This window comes from Camelus bactrianus, chromosome 9 (assembly GCF_048773025.1).
Source record: "Camelus bactrianus isolate YW-2024 breed Bactrian camel chromosome 9, ASM4877302v1, whole genome shotgun sequence".
In the NCBI taxonomy this organism is placed as follows: domain Eukaryota; kingdom Metazoa; phylum Chordata; class Mammalia; order Artiodactyla; family Camelidae; genus Camelus; species Camelus bactrianus.
In genome coordinates, this window is record NC_133547.1 from 32,741,138 (window position 1) to 32,762,190 (window position 21,053).

The 21,053-nt window shown below is 39.0% G+C and overlaps 1 protein-coding gene across 1 annotated transcript in view; it reads left to right on the forward strand.

The window, feature by feature from the left end:
- The window catches only part of PLPPR4 (phospholipid phosphatase related 4), a 35,837-nt gene extending 14,790 nt beyond the window's left edge, over positions 1–21,047 (forward strand). Inside the window, exons 2-7 of the mRNA XM_010950433.3 lie at positions 3,477–3,662; positions 9,298–9,427; positions 11,611–11,806; positions 13,413–13,470; positions 14,225–14,398; positions 16,365–21,047. Of these exons, the coding sequence (XP_010948735.1) occupies positions 3,477–3,662; positions 9,298–9,427; positions 11,611–11,806; positions 13,413–13,470; positions 14,225–14,398; positions 16,365–17,690 (2,070 nt within the window). The 3' untranslated portion in view covers positions 17,691–21,047. The remainder of the gene's footprint in view (positions 1–3,476; positions 3,663–9,297; positions 9,428–11,610; positions 11,807–13,412; positions 13,471–14,224; positions 14,399–16,364) is intronic.
- The last annotated feature ends 6 nt before the right edge of the window (positions 21,048–21,053 follow it).

Genomic DNA, 21,053 nt, shown 5'->3' on the forward strand with positions numbered 1-21,053 from the left:
TTATAATTTGAATTTTTTTTATCTGCCTTCTTCAGCAAGAATGAAATCTTAATCAGAATAAGGACTTTGTATTTGATCACAGCTGTATTCCCCGGACCTAGAACAACGCCCAGTGCTAGTAGGCTCTCAATAGATAGTTGTTGAATGATTAAATAAATAAGCCATGAATATCACGTATGGTACATGACTCCTTGTGACCGTGATCCCACCAGTTTTTGAGTGTCTCAGAGGACTCTGAATTCATCAAGACTATGAAAAAGGAAAAGAATGGAATTGACGTGTCTCCCTGTAGGCTGGGAGCAAAGCGAACTACCCCAATGAGAAATAAAGTGTGTTCCTGTTATTAACATACTAATAACAAGTAAGCTTTCTGACCCAGATAAAATGTCATGATAGATTCCATACAATGTTTCTCTAAAATTGATGTATACTGTAGATTTGTCTCTTTCAAATTGGCATCAGAAAAATCAATATTATCTAGCAAATGTCATCTTTTGAAACACATTTCTTTTGTTTGCCCTGTCCTCTAAAACTGTCATAATCTTCTCTTTAAAAATTGCTCTATTATTTTTACTCACAAGTTTCCTGGCAGATGGTAATTATAAGAATCAATCTTTTCTTCTTGAAAACCATTTCCCTAATCTTCAGATAATTTCCCTCCTCTGTATTGCTGCATAAAAGTAGCATGGTTCACACTATTTTTTTGGCTACAACATAACTAGAAAATAAAAGTCCTAATGCTTGACTATGTAGACCTATTAAAATCTCTATTTAAATCTCATTTTAAATGCAGTCAAAAGATGTCTGTGTGATTTTTATTATATATATGTCGATTCTAAATCTATGCCAAAACTAGCACATACCGTCTGTTAAATTTCTTACGTTCGAAAGAAAGTTCTGTTGTTGAGCAATTCAAAAGACCAGAGATATCTCTGAAGACAAGATGTTGGGAGCAAACATATAATTTAATTCATTATACGTATGATCTTTGATGGCCAAGCCCACGCCTTGTTTGCCTTATCATAGTTAGGATCCACATAGTACCCAGCACACTGCTGTTTGAATGAATGAATAATTGAAACCAAAACACAAAATCTAGAAAGTAAATTGTGTCTAGTTGAGGTTTAGCAGACAAACTAGCGGACATCCAGTGAAGTTAGAATTTTAGATAAACAACAAATGATTTTTAGTATAAGTAGCTCCCAAATATTGCATGGGGCATGCTTACACTAAAAAATATTTATTACTTACCAGAAATTCTCATCACTGAGAAATTCACTGAGTGACCTGTATTTTCATTTGCTAAATCTAGTAACTCTAGTCTAGCTATTGTAATGAATTAATATTTACTAGTTTATTCAATTAGCCCTTTATCATCAAGTGTTTATTGCTTCATTAAATTACTTAGTGATGTACTGCATGCCTACCATGTGCCAGGGGCAATTCTGTGTCCTGGGGACTCAACAATAAATAACCCTGGCAAGCTCGCACTTCATGGAGCATGTATTTCAGTGGGAGACGGAGGAAGAAGAAAAATAAGTAAGTGAAGTATTAAATCGACAAAGTAATTTCAGTTAATGATAAATGCCATGAAGAAATCAAGCTAGATGATGAGGGTTCGGGGGGGAGGGTGGATCAATGGTTACCTTAGAGAGTACAGGAGATCATCACTAAATGATGAGGAGAAGCCAGTCAGACAGAGAGCTGAGGGAGAGCACAAAAGGAAGCAGCAGCAGCAAGTGCAGGAAACGCTAGATAGGACTGAATCTGACTGTTACCAGAAAAGAGTAAAGACTGTAAGACCATGTCAGCCTAGAAAGCTACTGCCCAGCAGAGGAAGCCAGCACAGAATGAAAAGGCAGGCTACTAAATGGGGGAAGATATTTGCAAATCATATATCTAATAAGGAGTTAATGTCCAAAGTAAATAAAGAATTCATACAACTTAACAGATAAAAAAATTATAAAATGGGCAGAGGATCTGAATAGCTAAATTTCCAAAGAAGACCTCCAAATGGCCCACAGGTATATGAAAAGACACTCAGCATCACTAATCATAAAGGAAATGTAAATCCGCAATGAGATACCACCTCACAGGTGTTAGGATGGCTGTTATCAAAAAGACAAGAAATGATAAGAGTTGACGAGGATGTGGTGAAAAGGGGGAACCATTGTGCACTCTTTTGGGAATGTAAATTGATGCAGCCATTATGGAATGCAGTATGGAAGGTCATAAAAAATTAGAAATAGGACTACCATATGACCCAGTAGTTCCACTCCTGGGTGTTTGTCCAAAGAAAACTAAAGCACCAAATGGAAAAGTTCCCCCATATTCATTGTGGCATTATTGAGAATAGCCAAGACATGGGTGTAAACTAAGAGTCCACCAACGGATAAATAGGTAGAGAAAATGTGGTGCATACACACAATGGAATATTGTTCAGCCTTCGAAAGAAGTTAATGTTGCCCTTTGTGACAATGTGAATGGACTTTGAGGATATTATGCTATGTGAAATAAGTCAGAGAAAGACAAATGCCATTTGATCTCACTTGTGTGTGGAATCTGAAACAAAAGCAACGACAAAAACTGAACTCATAGATGCAAAGAACAGACTGGTGGCTACCCGAGGTGGGGAATGGGCAGAGCGTAAAATGGGTAGAGGGGGTCCAAAGTTAGAAATGTTCATTTATTAGTCAAATAAACCCTGGGGATGTAATATACTATGAGAACTACAGGTAATAATACTGTATTGTATGTCTGAAAGTTGCTAAGAGAGTAGATCTTGAAAGATCTTATCACAAGAAAAAAAGTTGTAACTGTGTAGTGATGGACGTTGATTAAACTTATTATGGTGATCATTTTGCAATATATAAAAATATTGAATCATTATGTTGTACACCTGAAACTAATATGTTATATGTCAATATATGTCAGTTATTTCTCAATTAAAAAAAAAAGTGAAGGCCAATTGGATTGTAGTGGGTAGGGGGCTGGGAAGTGATATAAACATGGTATAAAAAGATGTGAGAAACAGAAGCAAGAGCCAGATCATGTAGAAACTTGCGTTCTGTGATGTGACATCTGGATTTTACTCAAGTAAGATGGAGATTACTGGAGTGGTTAAGATAGGGAGTGATAGGACCTCAAATGTTTTCAAAATATTGGGGATGTTGGGGTAGAAAATGGATGGGTGAGGTGGGGGTGGTAAGAGCGAAAGTGGAACCGCATTTAGGAGGTAATCCAGGAGCAAAGGTGAGACACCACATGGGTTCAGAGCAGGCTGGTGACAGAGGAACATGAACTGGAGATTTATTTTGAAGGCAGACGCTACAGTACGTATGAATGGTTTCACCTCTGAGATCAGAGAGACGGGGTGAGAGAAGGAGAAAAATACACTTGTTTCCCACTTCGACGTGCACTGATTCTGCGCACGACCTGTGTACAAGAATAAGGTGATCTGTGTCCTTCATTCTCAGTTGCCGATATTGGCATCATCGGTGGTTAGCCTGTATTTCCTTGAACTCACGGATGTCTTCAAACCTGTGCACTCTGGATTCAGCTGCTATGACCGGAGTCTTAGCATGCCGTACATCGAACCCACCCAGGAGGCAATCCCATTCCTCATGCTGCTTAGCCTGGCTTTTGCCGGACCTGCAATTACGGTAAGAATTGCCCACAAATTGTGTTGGTCAGTCCCAGAAAACGAAGAAATGACCACATTTATGTGATAAATGGGTTAAAAGCAAACAAAAAATTTTCTGATACATTTCCTCCTTAACGTATTTTTGGTGTGTTCACGTTGTATCTGAAAGTCTGGGAAACTGTGGGGAATAAACAAATCTGCAGCGGACAGACTTTCTTCTCAAAAGTGCACGTTGCTCTCACTTTTGAGTAGATGGGCACTCTGTATTGATTCTGAGCACCAAGCATCAACTGTGAAGAAGGCACAACTCACATTCCTGACTCCCTGCTCTCCATGTGGGATTAAATAGATTCAGAACAAGCATTTGCATTTTAAAATGTGTAAGATAAAGAAATGCCCTAACCTACTGGAATTAGATTAAAAATGTAGTTGTGTATATATATATATATATATACACACACACACACACATACAATGTGAATAACACATTTTTTAATAAATCAATGAATAGATAATACTGGCCAAACCTTTATACCATCTTATGCTCCCAGAATCTACTCAAAGGACAAGAAACATGTTTCAGGGTTAATAATATTTATTTCTAATGGCAGGAACTCTTATTTGCTTTTATCATGCTCATGATTGTCAGAGGAAGTGGTTATTCAATAAAAAGCTGTCTTTGAATGGAGTTTTTATAAGATTCCCTAGTGAATTGGTCTGTTCTGGCTCAGTACATCAGCAGTTTTAGGAAAGTCTCTTCATAGACCTGTACTTTTATATAACTGTGGATTTGTGGGTTTTTTTTTTTTTCAATTTCCCTATACTAAATAATCATAACATGCTACTTACCCTATAAATAAATTATATAAAATGTTCTCAGAAGATAAAACTGGAACTTAATTTTCCATAGTACTTAAAAGTTGTCAAAATACTTTGTCAATAAATGAGTTCTTTGAGCTCCAGTAACTCCAGGGTGATTGGAACTATTAATGAGTTACTTGGAAGTAGCTGGGACTCAGACTAACAAAACATATTTAAAGCGCAGTGTTGCTTGCTCAGAATAACTATTTTCTGGTCATTTCACTAAAGACATATTTTTGAAACCCATATCATCCAGTCATTTGACATGAACAAAAAGAGTATTTGCTTTAAATCTATTAGACCAAGAGCATTTCTCCCAATTGGAGTGTAATGTAGAAATTTATTACAATTGATATATTTGAAGTAAAAAAAAATAAAATAGTGTCCAGTTGTTCATGACTCTGCTGAAAAGACTGTGGTGATACTTAATCATTTAACTAATTTGCTTTTTATATGCCCAGAAGTCTTCCTTCCCCAGGGTGTTCTACCAAGGGGCTGGGAAGCACGTCTAATTGTGGCAGTCCCTGCCAGCACCATTTATTTCACGGTGACCCCTTTACTGACACTGTTATGGGTCCTGAGGACAATGACCTTGGCCTCCTCCTTGTCTTCCTGCTTCTCTGACTCCTTCATTTCCAGTAATAAATTCTCAGCATAAAATTAAGGATGCTTTCTGGGGGATTCTGGGTCGATGCTTTCTTTCCTGAGCCCTGAGGCGTGAAGGAACAAATCTACCGTGACTCCCTTCTACAAAGTTGATGTGGAGAGCCCAGGGCCAACTCATTCCTCAAAGATCACCTGAATTCCTGGGGCTTTCCAGGGCCTTCGTAGCAGCTGCACGCCTCTTAATGGAACCAGAGGCGAACTAGAGAAATATTTACACCACAGGGTCCCTGATGTCGCCCACATCACTTAAAGCTTAAGGATATTCCAGGGTGTCAGTGGCTCTTTTCTTCCCCACTGATTTCCTGGGTTTTGAGTAAATAACTTGATGGTAAAACAAATCCTGGCTTTGCCGACGTCAAATACTGTCTTTCACAACCTTTCTCTCCAAACATGCATCATGTATCTTCTAAATTTCTTTCTAAGTTCATTTTTCCTTCTGTTTTTAAGGCCTTTTCCCAAAACATTGGTGCTATAGTTTTTGGAGTCATCATGTTCTAGAACCATGAGTCTGTCTCCAGTCTTACCACGTATGCTACTGCTCCAACTCCTTTGCCCCCCATTCCTGAAAGTGCAAATAACAGACTCTAATCTCTGACTTTCAAGGATGCCGTCTTCTTTTGACGTTTATGGTGGCATTCACCTGTGCCAGAATGGAGCTGGGGGCAGGTAGAGAGGCAGGCTGAATCCTTCCTTTGCGGATGGCTTTCAGAGCCCATTTGTGTGAGAGGCATTTCCTGCTTTCACCCATCCGTGTGAAGACAAAGCCAAACAAAAGTCCTCATGTGGGCAATAGTCTTTAAAAGGACCTTTATATGAACAAAAGGAAGATCAGCTGATTTTTTCCATCTGGGCATTCACGTATAAATCATTTAATGTTTGCTTCTCAGATGTTCTTTATTCTTTGAGGGATGTTTTAAAAATAACTTGCCATCGTGATGTTGTTCAAGAAACTGTAAAACTTCCTTTCACGTCTGTGAAATGCATATTCTTATTTCCCAGAGACTGTCCGTTTTTAAATTGCAAAATGTCATCCTTAATATTAAATTTTCATTTACGTTAAGGCATTTTGTTCAGTCCTTTGGAGACCATTTCCCAGGGAAAACAACACAGAATATCTGGGCTTATCATAAATCTTCATAAAATCTACGTGAATAAAGAAATGTGTTATGTTCTCTTCCCGGGAAGTAAAATTTTATTACATATTATTAAAGGACAAGTGTATCTACTTTTATAGAAAAATTGTATCGAAATTTGATTATAGTAACCTTAGCTTTAGGAAACTATGCGGTCTCCTTCAGGAGGCCCTTCCAAGGCTTTTCCGAGGGCAGTGTCCATGTATGAAGCAATACATTTCCTCTCTGCATCTCCCCTGAAGCAGAGTCACTTCAGAATCTCTTCCAAAAACCTGTGCATGATATCTCACATGCAAAAAAAAAAAAGATGCTGTTTCTTTTCAGGCATAAACAGAATATTGTGAAAACATACTTGCAGATACAGTTTGCTATTTACAAATGACAATGGCAACAAATAATTTTAGTTGTCAACACCTAATCCCTGAAACCATATTGCAGCACGAGAGCATGCCATTCAGAACGAGGAAACAAGCAGGCACATTTGGAAATACATCAGGAGGCGTCTCCCCTTCCCCTGAGGAGAATTGTGTCTTTAAAACAAATGAAATCATTTTTGAACATTCATGCAATGACATATAGGTTCAAGGTTAAATGAATAGAAGGTGAGGAGAGAATTGATGTGCTCCTTAGAGTTGGGTGATGTCAAAATACTGACAAGAAGCCTCTATCTATAATCAAGCCAAAGAGTGTGAAAGCACTCTCTTGACATGAGTTTTGAGCATATTAAACAACTAAAATAAAACTCCTGAAATCTCAAGGTCACTTGAGATAATGACTGTTGTGTTGTATGACAAGAAACAGCTTCCTAATGGCACTGAACAAATCAGCTCTTACATAACTTAGCATTCATGGACAAGACTGAATCACTATTTACATATATAGTTAAAAAGAAAGAAACAAAATTATTCCCAGAATTATCACTGAAGGAGTGAAGATGAAATCAATCTCTTTTAACGCACTTCAGAATGCATTTCATAGAGAGATTAATTTTCTTGAAATGATGAATTTGAGATAACCACTATATCATTCTTGTGTGTGGTGTGTCACATCATGTCTATCTGCTCGGAATATAGAAACAATTGTGTTTCTATGTCTAACTTGAAGCAATAATGTAGGATGATGTTTTCAAGAAGTATAAATAATTTACTTAGTATTCAATGATTTGAACAAATTCCTTTTGATTATTTCTTTGTGATTGACCATAAAGAAATCTATCATGCATGTCACAAGACTTTCACACATGTGTGGTTATTGGTAGAGTTTCATTAAGAAAATTATTTTATATAAATTAAAGTTCTTTACAATTGTACACACACTATATTACCTGCAGAACTAAATATAGCAGATCGAACAGTTAAAGCAGAAGATCATAGGCTTAACTTGATTTGTTTAAAAAAACATAATTTTAAGTACTTAGTAAAATAAATGCTAAGTTGGTACTGAGAACGGGAAAGTTTCCCGTGGAAAATCTGTTTCAGTGCATAATCATGGTTATAATCTTTAAAGTGACATGATCACTTACATCTAAGGGGCTGTCAACATCTCATATAATCCTATTTTTTATCAGCTCCACATTTTTGCACATATCAATTCTAATTTCACAATAATCTCTTAGGCCCAGTAACCCCAAATATTTGAAATTTTTTGCATAAATAAAACTCATAATTTCCAATCTTGCTTTCCTTATACAGAATAACTACCAGCCCAAGTTCATTAGTCAATGAGAACCCCATAGTGAAGGTAACGAAAGCAAATCCCAAAGTGTCAGGCACTGTGCTAGACAGTGAGGATCAAAGGTAAGAAAGAAATGGTCTTCCCTCAGAGGGTCATGGTCTAGTGAGAGCTAGTCAAATGAATAACTGACGTACACTAATGAAGCTACGCTAGAGGAAAGGAAAGATACGAAGGGAGCCACAGAGAAGGTGACGTAATTCAATGTCAGGAAAACTTCCTAAAGAAAATGATGCCTGAATATATTGAGGTTCTTCACTCATGTCCAATGTCTTAGACTCCTAAAGCAAGAGCACTGGTCTTTATCTAATGACAGTCCTTCTGGTACCACAGTGTTGTTCTCTGTCCACTGTAAATACAGTTTCTGAATATCTCACACCTAAGAAATACTACCCAGTGTGATTGGATAACTCTTCAGAAATTACCACATTGATTCCATTTCTATTGTCCTGGAGTGTTTTCATCCAGAAGTTACTCTTACAGTCTGCATTCTCCAATAGGAGAGTTACTAGCCACATGTGGCTATTTCATTTTAAATCTGGTGGATTGACATTTTAAATAATTAATTAAATACAATGAAATGAGATTAAAAAATCAGCTCATCAATGGCAGTAGCTAAATTTCAAGTGCTCAATAGCCAGTCGCGCTAGTTCAAGTGCCCAGCAGCGGCTACCATATTGGACAATGCAGAAAATCTATCTATCATGGCAGAAAACTTTAGTGGCTAGCTCTGCTTTAGATAGAACCTTTCCACCCTCATGCATGCTTTTCATGAGCTGATCCTTCTGCTTAGTCCCAGATTGGTTTATTGAAATAATCTGCTGATAAAATGTTTCGAATCCTAACTTTGGTTTATTTTATTCTCCCCCAAGGCATCTTGTTTTTGTGGTTTTAAAGATAAAACGCCAAGATTCTGCGAGTTACGGCAGAATCGGTCACCATGTGATTAATCAGTTAGGTGTCACGGGGTATGGTTGGGCATAAGGCCACAGTCTGGGTGCTCCAAGCACATTAAAATGCCAGGATGCTCTCACACCCTTGACTGGTTTATAGGAGCAGAAAAGATCCAGCCAGTGCTGGTTACAGGGCCCCCATTGCTCACTTCTCATTGCTTCCTCAAATAATCAGGAGAAATTGCTCACATCTCTAAAGCTCTTAAGAAAGATACATCTTCATGTCATTGAACTGCTGGCATGTTAAGAGGTAACTTATAACTCATCTGTGCCTGTTAAGCCCGTTTTGAACACCCTCTTGTCTTTGCAGATTATGGTAGGGGAAGGAATTCTCTACTGTTGCCTGTCCAAGAGAAGGAATGGGGTTGGACTGGAGCCCAACATTAACGCCGGAGGCTGCAACTTCAACTCTTTCCTTAGGAGAGCCGTCAGATTTGTTGGTGGGTGTGGGAAACCACAAAGAAAGGAAATGTTGTTTTTCAAATAGAAATGTTATATTTAATTACAGATATTAAGTCCTTAAGGCTATAATTTAGATGTATAATTTCAGGTACATGATGAGTTTTACATTACACACACACAAAAAACTGATCCAACACCCAGATTTGAGCTTTGTATCTAAAATGTGTTATTTACAGTTACAGTCCTTGTTTTGAGAGCTAACATGCCATGCATTTCAGTATATTTTTGTCTTCGCTCTGGTGGAAGCATGAATTTATTTTGAAATGGTTTCACTGGATCTGTGTTCATTTATTAAAGTGGAGAATAAATGTCAGCAGGCCAGGATGGATGGATAACTCTTCAGAAATTACTGTAGCCACATCCATGGTTCCATTTCAATTGTCTTGGAGTGTTTTCCTCCAGAAGATACTGCCCATGGAAATGTGACCACAGAGCACTGCATCAAGGCTGTTTTTCCTTGGTTATATCTAAATTTAGCTCCTGTTTTTATGAAACTTACAGAAAAATCCATAGGCCTGCATCGGAATCCAACCAGCATCTAAGCCTGCATCTCTTCTGATTAGCATGTGATTATCTTAATATTATTTGAGTCACAGGCCTTTTTTTTCCCCCCTGAGTTGAGAAGTCCAGCCATCACACCAATGTGAATGTTTTACATTTATTCCTAGTAAATTAGTAAAAAATGATTTTCACCTTTAACCTCGAAGCTCAAAAGAATAGGCGGTTTCATGTAATACCGAGTAGGTAATTAAATACAACCATCTCTCCTACTAGAGGAAAAAATCTGGTCTCAGTCGTGTCCTAGACTCTGCCTGCTAAGAAAGGCCCATCAGGACTGCATGGTGAGAACAATCCCCTTACCAGGGTCACGATCTAAGACAAGGAGGCAGAACTTCAGGACATACAGCTGATCTCGGAGAAATTTTTCCTAGTGAAACAAAATGCTGTGGCAAAGGGGCACATAACCCCTCTGAAAAGCCTCCCGACTGTGAGGATGGGCCGTCCTGCCCTAGAGAGCAGTGACCCAGGGTCAGCAATGCTCATCTGTGGGGCCTGGAGATTCTCATCCTCCGAAGGTGGAAAGGAGTGGGTTCCTCACTTCTCCGCAATCCTCCCCAAGGGCTTGCTTGATGCTGGGAATTAGCATGAAGAAAGAAAGGTCCAGAGCCATGAACCCCAGGTGCCTGGGGGGCGATGGAATTGGAAGAGTGGTTGCTAGGTGACAATAAGCAGAGAAGGAAAATGCAGAAGAGGGTAACGTGCAGGCCAGCGATCTCGGTCCAGAGGGGTCCCCGACAAGCCACCCAGGTGCCTCTCACAGTGATTTCTATGAGCAGATCACGAATCAGAATCCAGGCTGTCATGTCAGAGTGGATCCAGGGTGTACAGACAGTGTAGACGGAGCAGGCGGGTTCAGACCGTGCTTATGTGAGCAGAACTAGACTTCCAAGGATGAGGCCGGGGACTTGAAGCAGTGGGGGAGGTGGAGTGTACAAGCCTGCGTCAGGGTCTGTGAGTTTATGGTTTAATACTGGCCCCAGGAGACAAAAGAGAGACAGAGTTTCAACTGGGAGGTTTAAGAATATCGTCTCTGAATTCCAAGCTTGCCGGAAGCGCCCCCGGCCCTGTGCTTGTGTGATTACCGTGCCCACGACAAGGCTGGCCTGCCCGCTTCTCTGTCTTAATTAGCACTCCCGGCGTGACTACCAGGAGTTAGACTGATTCTGATTCCGTGGCTGGAGTCAGGGACTGCTGGGGAGAGAGAGCCCTGAAGCTCAAAATGCTGAGCAATTTACGACGGTTTTGAATTTTGCTTCGTTCCCATATCTAGTCCTTCTCAGCCACACAGTGGGTCACCTTAACACGTTCCAGGTGTTTGTCACATGACCTCTGGTTAATAATATGAAGAGTCGGCCCTATTTAACCAAACTAACAAAAATACCTCCAGTTACTGCTTTGGAGAGCCTCATTGCCCTCATTCTGGCCTTCAGTACCTGCTCCGAAGGTTAAGAATTGTCCTTACCGTCTTCTCGAAATAAACTTGGAGAGGGTGATCACAGCGGTTTGGCGGCTGCAACGTTAACGCGCTGTGAGCGCGGTCGGTGATGTTACGGCGCCAGCGGCAGGCGCTCGCTCGGTAACGGTTTCCTTCCGCTCACAGGCGTCCACGTCTTTGGGCTCTGCTCCACCGCGCTCATCACCGACATCATACAGCTGTCCACGGGGTACCAGGCGCCCTACTTTCTGACGGTGTGCAAGCCGAACTACACCTCTCTGAACGTGTCTTGCAAAGAGAATTCCTACATTGTGGAGGACATCTGCTCAGGGTCTGACCTTACAGTAATCAACAGTGGCAGGTTAGAAACGGGGATTTTGGAAATTTCCGTGTCCGTGTTTTCATGGCTCATGAATAGCTTGGGATATCATCGTAGGCACACATTTCTCAGTCGTCATGATTTTATTTTATTTTTTCAATTCAGTGAGCTCTTCAGCAATTATACCACAGAAACCCAGTGGTGACTCATTCCAAATCCTTGTCTCTGTCTCCAGATTTCAGCCTCACAGTCATGCCACTGATTGTCATGTGATCAAACCCCACTCGTGTTCTGTGATCTACCCTATACTCATTACGGTTTTAGGTGATCACAATTGGTTTGTTTCAGATATTTACAGTTAGTTGTGGCTTATAGTCATGTGTCATGTATTAACTTAAGGGGAAAACTAAATATCTATGATATTTGCAGCTCCATTATATATTTTATTAAAAAAGAAATCATGAATTTTCCTTGTGGTAGAGTTTTTAAAGGGGTACAACCTAGAATCGCATATGTCCTCTTTGAATAAATCCAGAAGCTCTGTAAAGTGTCTGACCTTGCGTTTCAGAAAATCAAAGACAGGAAAACTTAAGAAACTGCCAATGTATTAAATTATTAAATTTTCAATCAGTAAAGTAAAAAACAAATTTGTATGGCAAGAGATAATATTTTAGAAGTGTAAAAGAAATAAATTACAGAAGGATGAAGGGCAATAAATGATTGGTATAAGAATTGTGTTTGTCATTCAGTGAGTCCCAAAGATCGATTTGGGTCAAAATCAAAACACTTGAAGAATCAGAACCTGATATTGTGTAATTATACATATTCAAGTTCTTATGGACTGTTTTGAATCTACATTTAAGACCTATGTTCTCTATTCTTTCTCAGTTCTTTTACATTACTTTGTGTTGAATGGTAGTCCTTTTTATTGGGTATCAAATAATTAAGAGGGCATTAATAAAACTGAATTTTATTTTTTCAATTTTTTTATCCATTAAAAGAAATCTCTCTTCTCCTTCTGTCTGTCCTTTACTGTGTTCCACCTCTCCCACCTTGTCTCTTGAATTATTTAACTGAACAAGATGTTCTGTGAGTCTTGAGATAATCATTATGTTAATGTGGGATAGACAGAGAAACATTTTGTTAAAATTAAACTTTTTCTATGCTTTCTAGAATGTAAAAAACACATCTAGACTCACTACTGTGAGAAAATAATTTTGTCTTTTAAATTTTTATGTAAATGAAACCATATACTTAGGAGCATAGAAAAAGTTTAAAAGCTTTAAAATTTTAGGTTTCATAAACTTTTATTTTAAGCTGATGTAATTATAACACCGATGAACAATTTTAATGCTTTCCATTCCATTTTACTTTCAACCATCATTCCAGTTGGTGTAACGAAGTGATCCTTACAAAGCTAATAGTGTATATTGGAAAGTGCATCACTGCTTTTCTTTAAGACTAATGTGATTAGCAGTGTTTACTTTATCACTTAGATCTTTCTCTAGAAAACTAAACAGAAATTAAACTTATTGCTTATTACCTTGCTGCTTTTAAGTTGAACATTTTAACCACCCAGTGTTCTTGAGATGATTGTTAGCAGTGTATCAGAAATAGGAGGCATAATTTGACTGTCTTCCTTTGGCAGAAAATCATTCCCTTCTCAACATGCAACTCTTGCTGCCTTTGCAGCTGTGTACGTTTCGGTAAGTAACCGGGTCTTTTTCATCAAACTGTGTCCTAGAGAAAATTAGAGAAATGAGTGTTGTCTCTAATGGCTAATTACGTTATATAGCCATGTAATAGCACAACAGTACACTTTCACACAGCACTCTCTCAATACAATGGCATCGAGAGTAGAAATTGGATGCTGCTGTGAACAATACTACAGTATGATAATTTTTGACACAATCATGATATTTGTTTAGCTTCATGTCTCTTTAATGGAATAGTATACTTCTTGGAAGGATATTATGAACTACATGAATGTTATATGTTCTAAAATTGAAAGAACTGTGTTAAGTATACACACACCCAGTTTTGTTTCAGTATTTATGTTAACAGTGAGTTCTAAATCAGTGTAAAGTTGATAAATGCTGCACAATGAATTGCCATCCTATCTGATTATTTAATAGAGCATTAGATCTTAAGTGAGAAAAAATGGATTCAAATTGTGTGACAAGTAACACGAAGTCTAACCAGATATCTGGCTAATTCTGCTGCTTCTATTTTTTTCAAACTTCTATGCAATTATGTGAGAGATCTGTTATCTATTTGATGACTTTAGTCATATATTTCCTTTCTTTCAGGTATAGAATGTAGCCATAGCAGGGGGAATGGGACAGTAAAATTGATGTTGAGCGTATCAGTTAGACTTTTGAGTTTAACTTTTTATTTGATTATAATTTCATAGTAAAATGACCTTTCTAACATACCTAACCTAGTTCTTTCATTCTTAAGATGTACTTCAACTCCACACTAACGGATTCCTCTAAGCTTCTGAAACCTCTCCTGGTCTTCACCTTTATCATCTGTGGAATCATCTGCGGGCTGACGCGGATAACCCAGTACAAGAACCACCCCGTTGACGTCTACTGTGGCTTTTTAATAGGAGGAGGAATTGCTCTGTACTTGGTAAGTAATGCATTATTATTTGATAAAGTCTAGCTTAAAATGGAAATGCATAGAATATTTCACACTGTAATAATTTACTTGCAATACAGTTTGCATCTATGAGAAAATTTCTGGCTGCGTCTCCATTCTAAGCCAAAACACGTAACTCACTTTCAGCAAAATAATTTATTAAACTCTTACTGTGGGCCAGAATCTGTAATTTTGGAAAGATTATTGCATTTTATCCTCACTCTCCTCCCCAGAACAAGTCAGGAGCTACTATTACAAGTATAAATTTATAGATGAGGGAAATGAATGTTAGTAGATGTGAGGTTAGTGAAAGTGAAGGTTTAATGGAAAATTGTATCATTTGCCCAACAACACAAATGTAGCACCTGAATAGAACTGTGATCCAACTTACACTGAATTCTTCGGCAGGACTCTATTTTCAAGCCTGATCTTCCTTCAAGAAAATATCATCAGTGTAAGGAAACTGAGATTGGCCATTTCATTCATTCATTCATGCATTCATTCATTTATTTTACATTTATTCAAAATCTGATCGTGCCAGGAGTAATAAGATATATCCTTAAGGAGTTTACAGTGCAAAGATTAATAAAAATATAAAGTTACAATATGTTGAATGATTTAACAGGGTATGAACGAAGTACTTTGGGAATAGCCAACTGCCTAAGGAAGTTAAGAAAGCCTTCATAGAAGTGACTTTTTTTTTTTTAAATGAGAGTTTCTTAGGGTAACGAAAGAAAGAAGGCATCTGAGCTAAAGAAACTGCATTTGCAAAAAGAGGGATATGCGAAAAGAACACGTAGAAGTGGAGGGTGAGGGAACAGGAGGAAGGAGAGTGTAGATCAGCATTATTTAGAAGAAGAATTGAAGTACTTGGAGAGGCAGGAGCTTGACTTTATTCCATTCCTGTTTACACTCTAAGCCTTGAAATTTTAAATTGATCAGTTCTAAGCCACTGCTGTTGTTCATCATTAGGCACTCCGTAAATGTCAAATCCATGGAATTCCTTCAGGTTGATTTGAAAAGAAGACAGCGCCTACCTTCTGTTGAAATTAGCACAGAATAAGTATCTGCTGCTTGCTTTCTTCTCTAAACTAAGCATCTCAAAAAATGAAAATCCAGCAGGGATTAGCTCTTCTATGAGTAAAAAGAATAAAAGTGCTGAATCTGAACTTCAGCCTTTTTCAGATTTTTATGCCCCAAATCTAAAATAAACAAAAAATTGATCACTTGAGCACAAAGACAAAACTAAATAAAATTTGGATCATATTTAGTGTAGTAGTGATGAGCAGATCAAATATTACTCCCCAAATTTAGGACCTGGTTTAAATCGAGGAAGAACAGGGGTGCCCCAATCTAGGGACAGCCTCTGCCCTCCCTTCCCTGAACGTTCTGAACACACTGAGCAGCACTCGTGTGAGTTGTAACAGTATGTGCCCCTGGCCTCACTACAAAACCTGACATCGTGTTTTATGAAGGATTCATTGTTCTGTATTTCCACATCTCTTCTTTCCATCATGAAGTATGATTGAAAAGGGAAGGTAAAATAAATCAGCTAAGCCAACTAAGGTGTCACTCAGCAAATGGTCCATAAATCCAGAGAGATAAACTGCTTTGAAAGTGGAAGAACCCCTAATTTCTCTCATTGTCTGATTTTCCTTCTCAAAACACACAGAGGATAAGATTATCAAAAACATCCCATGGGCTGGAGAAAGGAGAGAAAATCCAGTGAATAATAAAAAATAATGGACTCCATATTTCTGAGTGATTAGTTCTGTGATTTACGATGTAACTTACAAACTATTTCCTGAGCAATTGTACGTTCAGTTTTTGATTATCTGTATTAGTTAGTGGTACCCAGAGAACAGACTTGTTTATGTGCTTCAGGACATCCTCTAAGGCAAACTCTTAGCAACCATGTCTTCTAGTGCGTGATATTTATTATTTCTTTCGACACTAGGGCCTGTATGCTGTGGGGAATTTTCTGCCTAGTGAAGAGAGTGCATTTCAGCACAGAGAAGCCCTCAGGTCTCTGACAGACCTCAACCAAGACCCCAGCCGGGTTTTATCTGCTAAGAACGGTAGCAGCAGTGACGGAATTGCTCACACGGAAGGCATCCTCAACCGAAACCACAGAGATGCCAGCTCGCTGACAAACCTCAAAAGGGCCAACGCTGACGTGGAAATCATCACGCCGCGGAGCCCCATGGGGAAGGAGAACATGGTCACCTTCAGCAACACCTTGCCTAGAGCCAACACCCCGTCCGTGGAAGACCCCGTCAGAAGGAACGCCACCATCCACGCCTCTATGGATTCCGCTCGGTCCAAGCAGCTCCTCACCCAGTGGAAGAGTAAGAATGAAAGCCGCAAGTTGTCCCTGCAGGTTATAGAGACTGAGCCCGGACAGTCACCACCCAGATCCATAGAAATGAGGTCGAGCTCAGAGCCATCGAGGGTGGGAGTCAACGGAGACCACCACGGTCCCGGCAATCAGTACCTCAAGATCCAGCCTGGCACCGTCCCTGGCTGCAACAACAGCATGCCTGGGGGGCCAAGGGTGTCCATTCAGCCCCGCCCCGGGTCCTCACAGTTAGTGCACATCCCCGAGGAGACGCAGGAAAACATAAGCACCTCCCCGAAAAGCAGCTCCGCCCGGGCCAAGTGGCTGAAAGCGGCGGAGAAGACGGTGGCCTGCAACAGGAGCAACAGCCAGCCTCGGATCATGCAGGTCATAGCCATGTCCAAGCAGCAGGGCGTCCTGCAGAGCAGCCCCAAGAACACCGAAGGCAGCACGGTCTCCTGCACTGGCTCCATCCGCTACAAAACCCTGACGGACCACGAGCCCAGCGGGATTGTGAGGGTCGAGGCTCACCCGGAGAACAACAGGCCCATCATACAGATCCCGTCCACCGAAGGCGAGGGCAGCGGCTCCTGGAAGTGGAAGGCCCCTGAGAAGGGCAGCCTTCGCCAAACTTACGAGCTCAACGACCTCAACAGGGACTCAGAGAGCTGCGAGTCCCTGAAAGACAGTTTTGGGTCTGGAGACCGCAAGAGAAGCAACATCGATAACAACGAGCACCACCACCACGGGATCACCACCATCCGCGTCACCCCCGTGGAGGGCAGCGAAATTGGGTCAGAGACCCTGTCCGTTTCTTCTTCCCGCGACTCCACCCTGCGGAGAAAGGGCAACATCATCCTAATCCCCGAGAGGAGCAACAGCCCCGAAAACACGAGAAACATCTTCTACAAAGGAACCTCCCCGACCCGGGCTTACAAGGATTGAGTGATGGCCACTCAGTCACCTGGGAAGCCCCCAGAGGACCACGTGTCGATTCTACCAGTGCTCTGTCCCAGCGCTTCAGGAAGCCTTCCCATCACACGGGACTATCCACCATCAGCCCGGAACTCAGCGACTCTTGAGAACTACCACACTCAAGCTTGTAGGTTGCACATCGAGGGGAGGGAAAAGCACAAAGCAAGAACTTAACCAACGTGATCCTGTGAGGACTCTTCTTAAGACCTACCTTCAAACTCAAAAGGTGTGCAGAGGGCAGGATCAAGAGAAAGCGGTTTCCTTCAGTGTATACTATCTTAACTTCCTGAATGTGCCAACTTGAGGGGTCTTTCTTACAATTAGCTGTGGGAATCCAGAACACACGTCTTTCCCTACAGCAGAGGCCATGCAGTATTATATATTTCATTTTGCAGAATCTGCACCAAAAGCTCCATATGGGTGGTGCTGATTAGTATAGTAAATATACCATGTAAACTTTCAAAGTCTACTTAGCTGTGAAATAGTGGTGTGCAATTCCTCGTCAAAGAAATGCTCCTGTATTAAGAAGACGCTGGCTTCTTTGTGTTAGAATAGGACACCCGCAGCTTCTCTGTAGTGGCTCTGTCACAGTCAAAAGATGAAAAGGTTTTGTGCATTTCTTCAAAATTATGCTTTTTGAAGGAAAAAAATTGTAGAAGTATTTTCAGTGGAAGAGAATAACCAGTACTTTTCTTCATAGCTTTTTGCTGCTTACTTTTTATTTATGGTTCCTGCTCATGAAGAATCTGTTTTTAGTAAGTAAATTTGCATAATTAAAAATATATTGTTTTAGAGTCTTTTGAAATCATTGTGATCATATTTTGCATTTTATGGCTTCTCCTTTATTTATTGATTTTTTGAGGTTATAGATATGTTCTATTTTTAAAAGCAAAAATAACAGTTGATATTCCTTGAGCAAAATATACTGCTGCGAATTTTTGAATAAGAAATATGAGCCAAAACTTGACATCGTGGGTTCCAGTGCTAGCAATGTTGGTCAAGTCTATGCTTAGATGCTTCCAGCCAGCTGGCATAGGTTGCTATCTTAACAAGTAATCCAAAAGTTTCATTTTCTTCCAGATTACTAACTTTTTTGGTAACCTGATAACCAGTAAATTAGAGCCACAGTAGGTGTGTTTTACCTTCTTCTCTAAAATATTTTTGTTAATTGGACACCAACAGGAAGAATTTGAAAAAAAAAAATGCAAACTGGTAAGTGAAAGTATCTCACAGTATAAATTAAGACGGTATTTCTTCAAAATATCTAAATAGGCACAATTTTTGTGCTTAACATGCAAACAACAGTTTTTGCTACCTATCCTGAATGAAGCCTTCAGCCTAAATCAAAGGAAACCAGTATTATCAATAAAAAAATAAAAACATTTTGAGCCATTTTCCGACTTAAAATTTTATTTTAAGTATGAAGAAATATTTGGTTCCTGTAATTTAGTATTAAACCTTTTTACACCATTACTTAAGAATTCTAACATACACTTGATGATTGCCAAGGGGATAAAAGGTAACAACAAAGCTGGTTGATCCAATCTCAGTTTAGTTTTCAGTGGAAATAGAAGTAGTTGTTTAGAGATGGATAGTACCACATCCTTATCAACTCCTACAGGAAAAAGGCAGAGCTTTCTAAGTAATCAACCTACTAAAGCATTAGGGTTTTAGCTGAAACCAGCAGAATTGAACACTCTGGCAATAAAACACAGATTCAACTATATCCCTTCTGGCAATTTCCTTCTCAGAGAGGGGAGTGGGAATAAAATGTTGCCTTCCCCACTTCTCACCTCCACCACTGTCATGACACTCCTAATGGCTTTTGCCAGTTTATAAAGAGAAAGGTGGACTGGTTTTAGTACTCTGAAGAAAAAAAAAACAAAAAAAACTGCAGCATTTCAGGTGCAGTATGATATTTCCTAATCTTTCCTATTTCTTAACAAAAGATTTTAAAGTACTTCTCTAGTCATTGAAGTTTTGTTTTTCTTTACATAAATATTGATATATTCTTTTTCTACTCCAAGTGCCAAAGGCTACAGTTTTTAATGACTTAACAAATTGTACCACATTGTTAAGGAAATATAATGATAGTCGTTAGAACTCAGACCTCTGCATGTATATTTGATAAGACATCTTTTGTAAAAAATTACAAAAAAATTTGTTTACATTCCACTGGTACCTTAATTTAAAATAAATGAGACTAACAGGTGGTGTCTCTTCTTAGTGTTCTATTGATCTTATTTGCTAATGAGAGCACTTCTTCCTTCGTTAGGCTGTGCTTTACTGATAAAACCAAGTATTGAATAAAGAGAGTTAATTATCTTTTTAAAGTAAATAAAATTATGAAAATATATATGACATATATAAAGTATTGTGTTTAATAAAATGTTATGCAATGTTTTCCAAACTTATAAAGTTTGTAAAGTGCTATAATGTATTTTGTTAAGTACAGATCAAAGCTATCGTGTGAGTATATTGTGCTAACATCTTAGAAATAAAGAGTAGATATCTTCATCAATATTGGAACATTTTGGTCCTTTCCTTCAGACAGAGTATGAATAGATAATAACACGGCTTATAGGAAAACAGCTGAAGCGATAGGAATGAATGAAACTGTATTCAGAATGATTTAGAAGAAAGGGTATTGCACTAAGAAGGAAAAGCTTGTCAAACTATGACATGTTTCCTTATCATTTAGAATTTTTATTTTATGCTTATTAAAGGAGCTCTTTTAGATTTATTTAGACATAGATTTTTCACACATCAGTGTTACGGAGTATTAAGAAAGAAAATATGAAAGAGTCAAGAGTCAGGGTCAGTTGTTCTGAATTAATTTTTTACTAAGAGTAGCTGATGTGTAATAATTATCCTCTGAGCCAGCTTCTCTTAAAGGGAGTGCTTTACTATTAACTCCAAGATTATTTTCCAAGCCACTAACACCTGTTACATGAATTGTACGGCTGACACTTTGCACATCTCCCTGGAAGGTATTAACACACAAGTTTTTAGGCCACAGCCAGGACTTATGCTTTAATCAAACTATCCTTAAGTGGCTTGTTCACTGAAACATGAAGTGACAGTTGTCCAGTGATGCCACCAAGTTCATGCATACCATGCAACTACACTGTGACAGTCACCTAGCCAACAGCAACTGCGAGATGCTATTAATTGTAGAAAACATACTGGTTTTAGAGATGCTAACATATGAAAAATTAGTATATATCTTATAATGGTTGAAATACAATATTACACCTCTCTGGGTCTTGATTTTCATCTCTAAAATGGGGAAATTTAGCTATGTTATCTTTTCTAAAGCTTCCCTAACGTCTT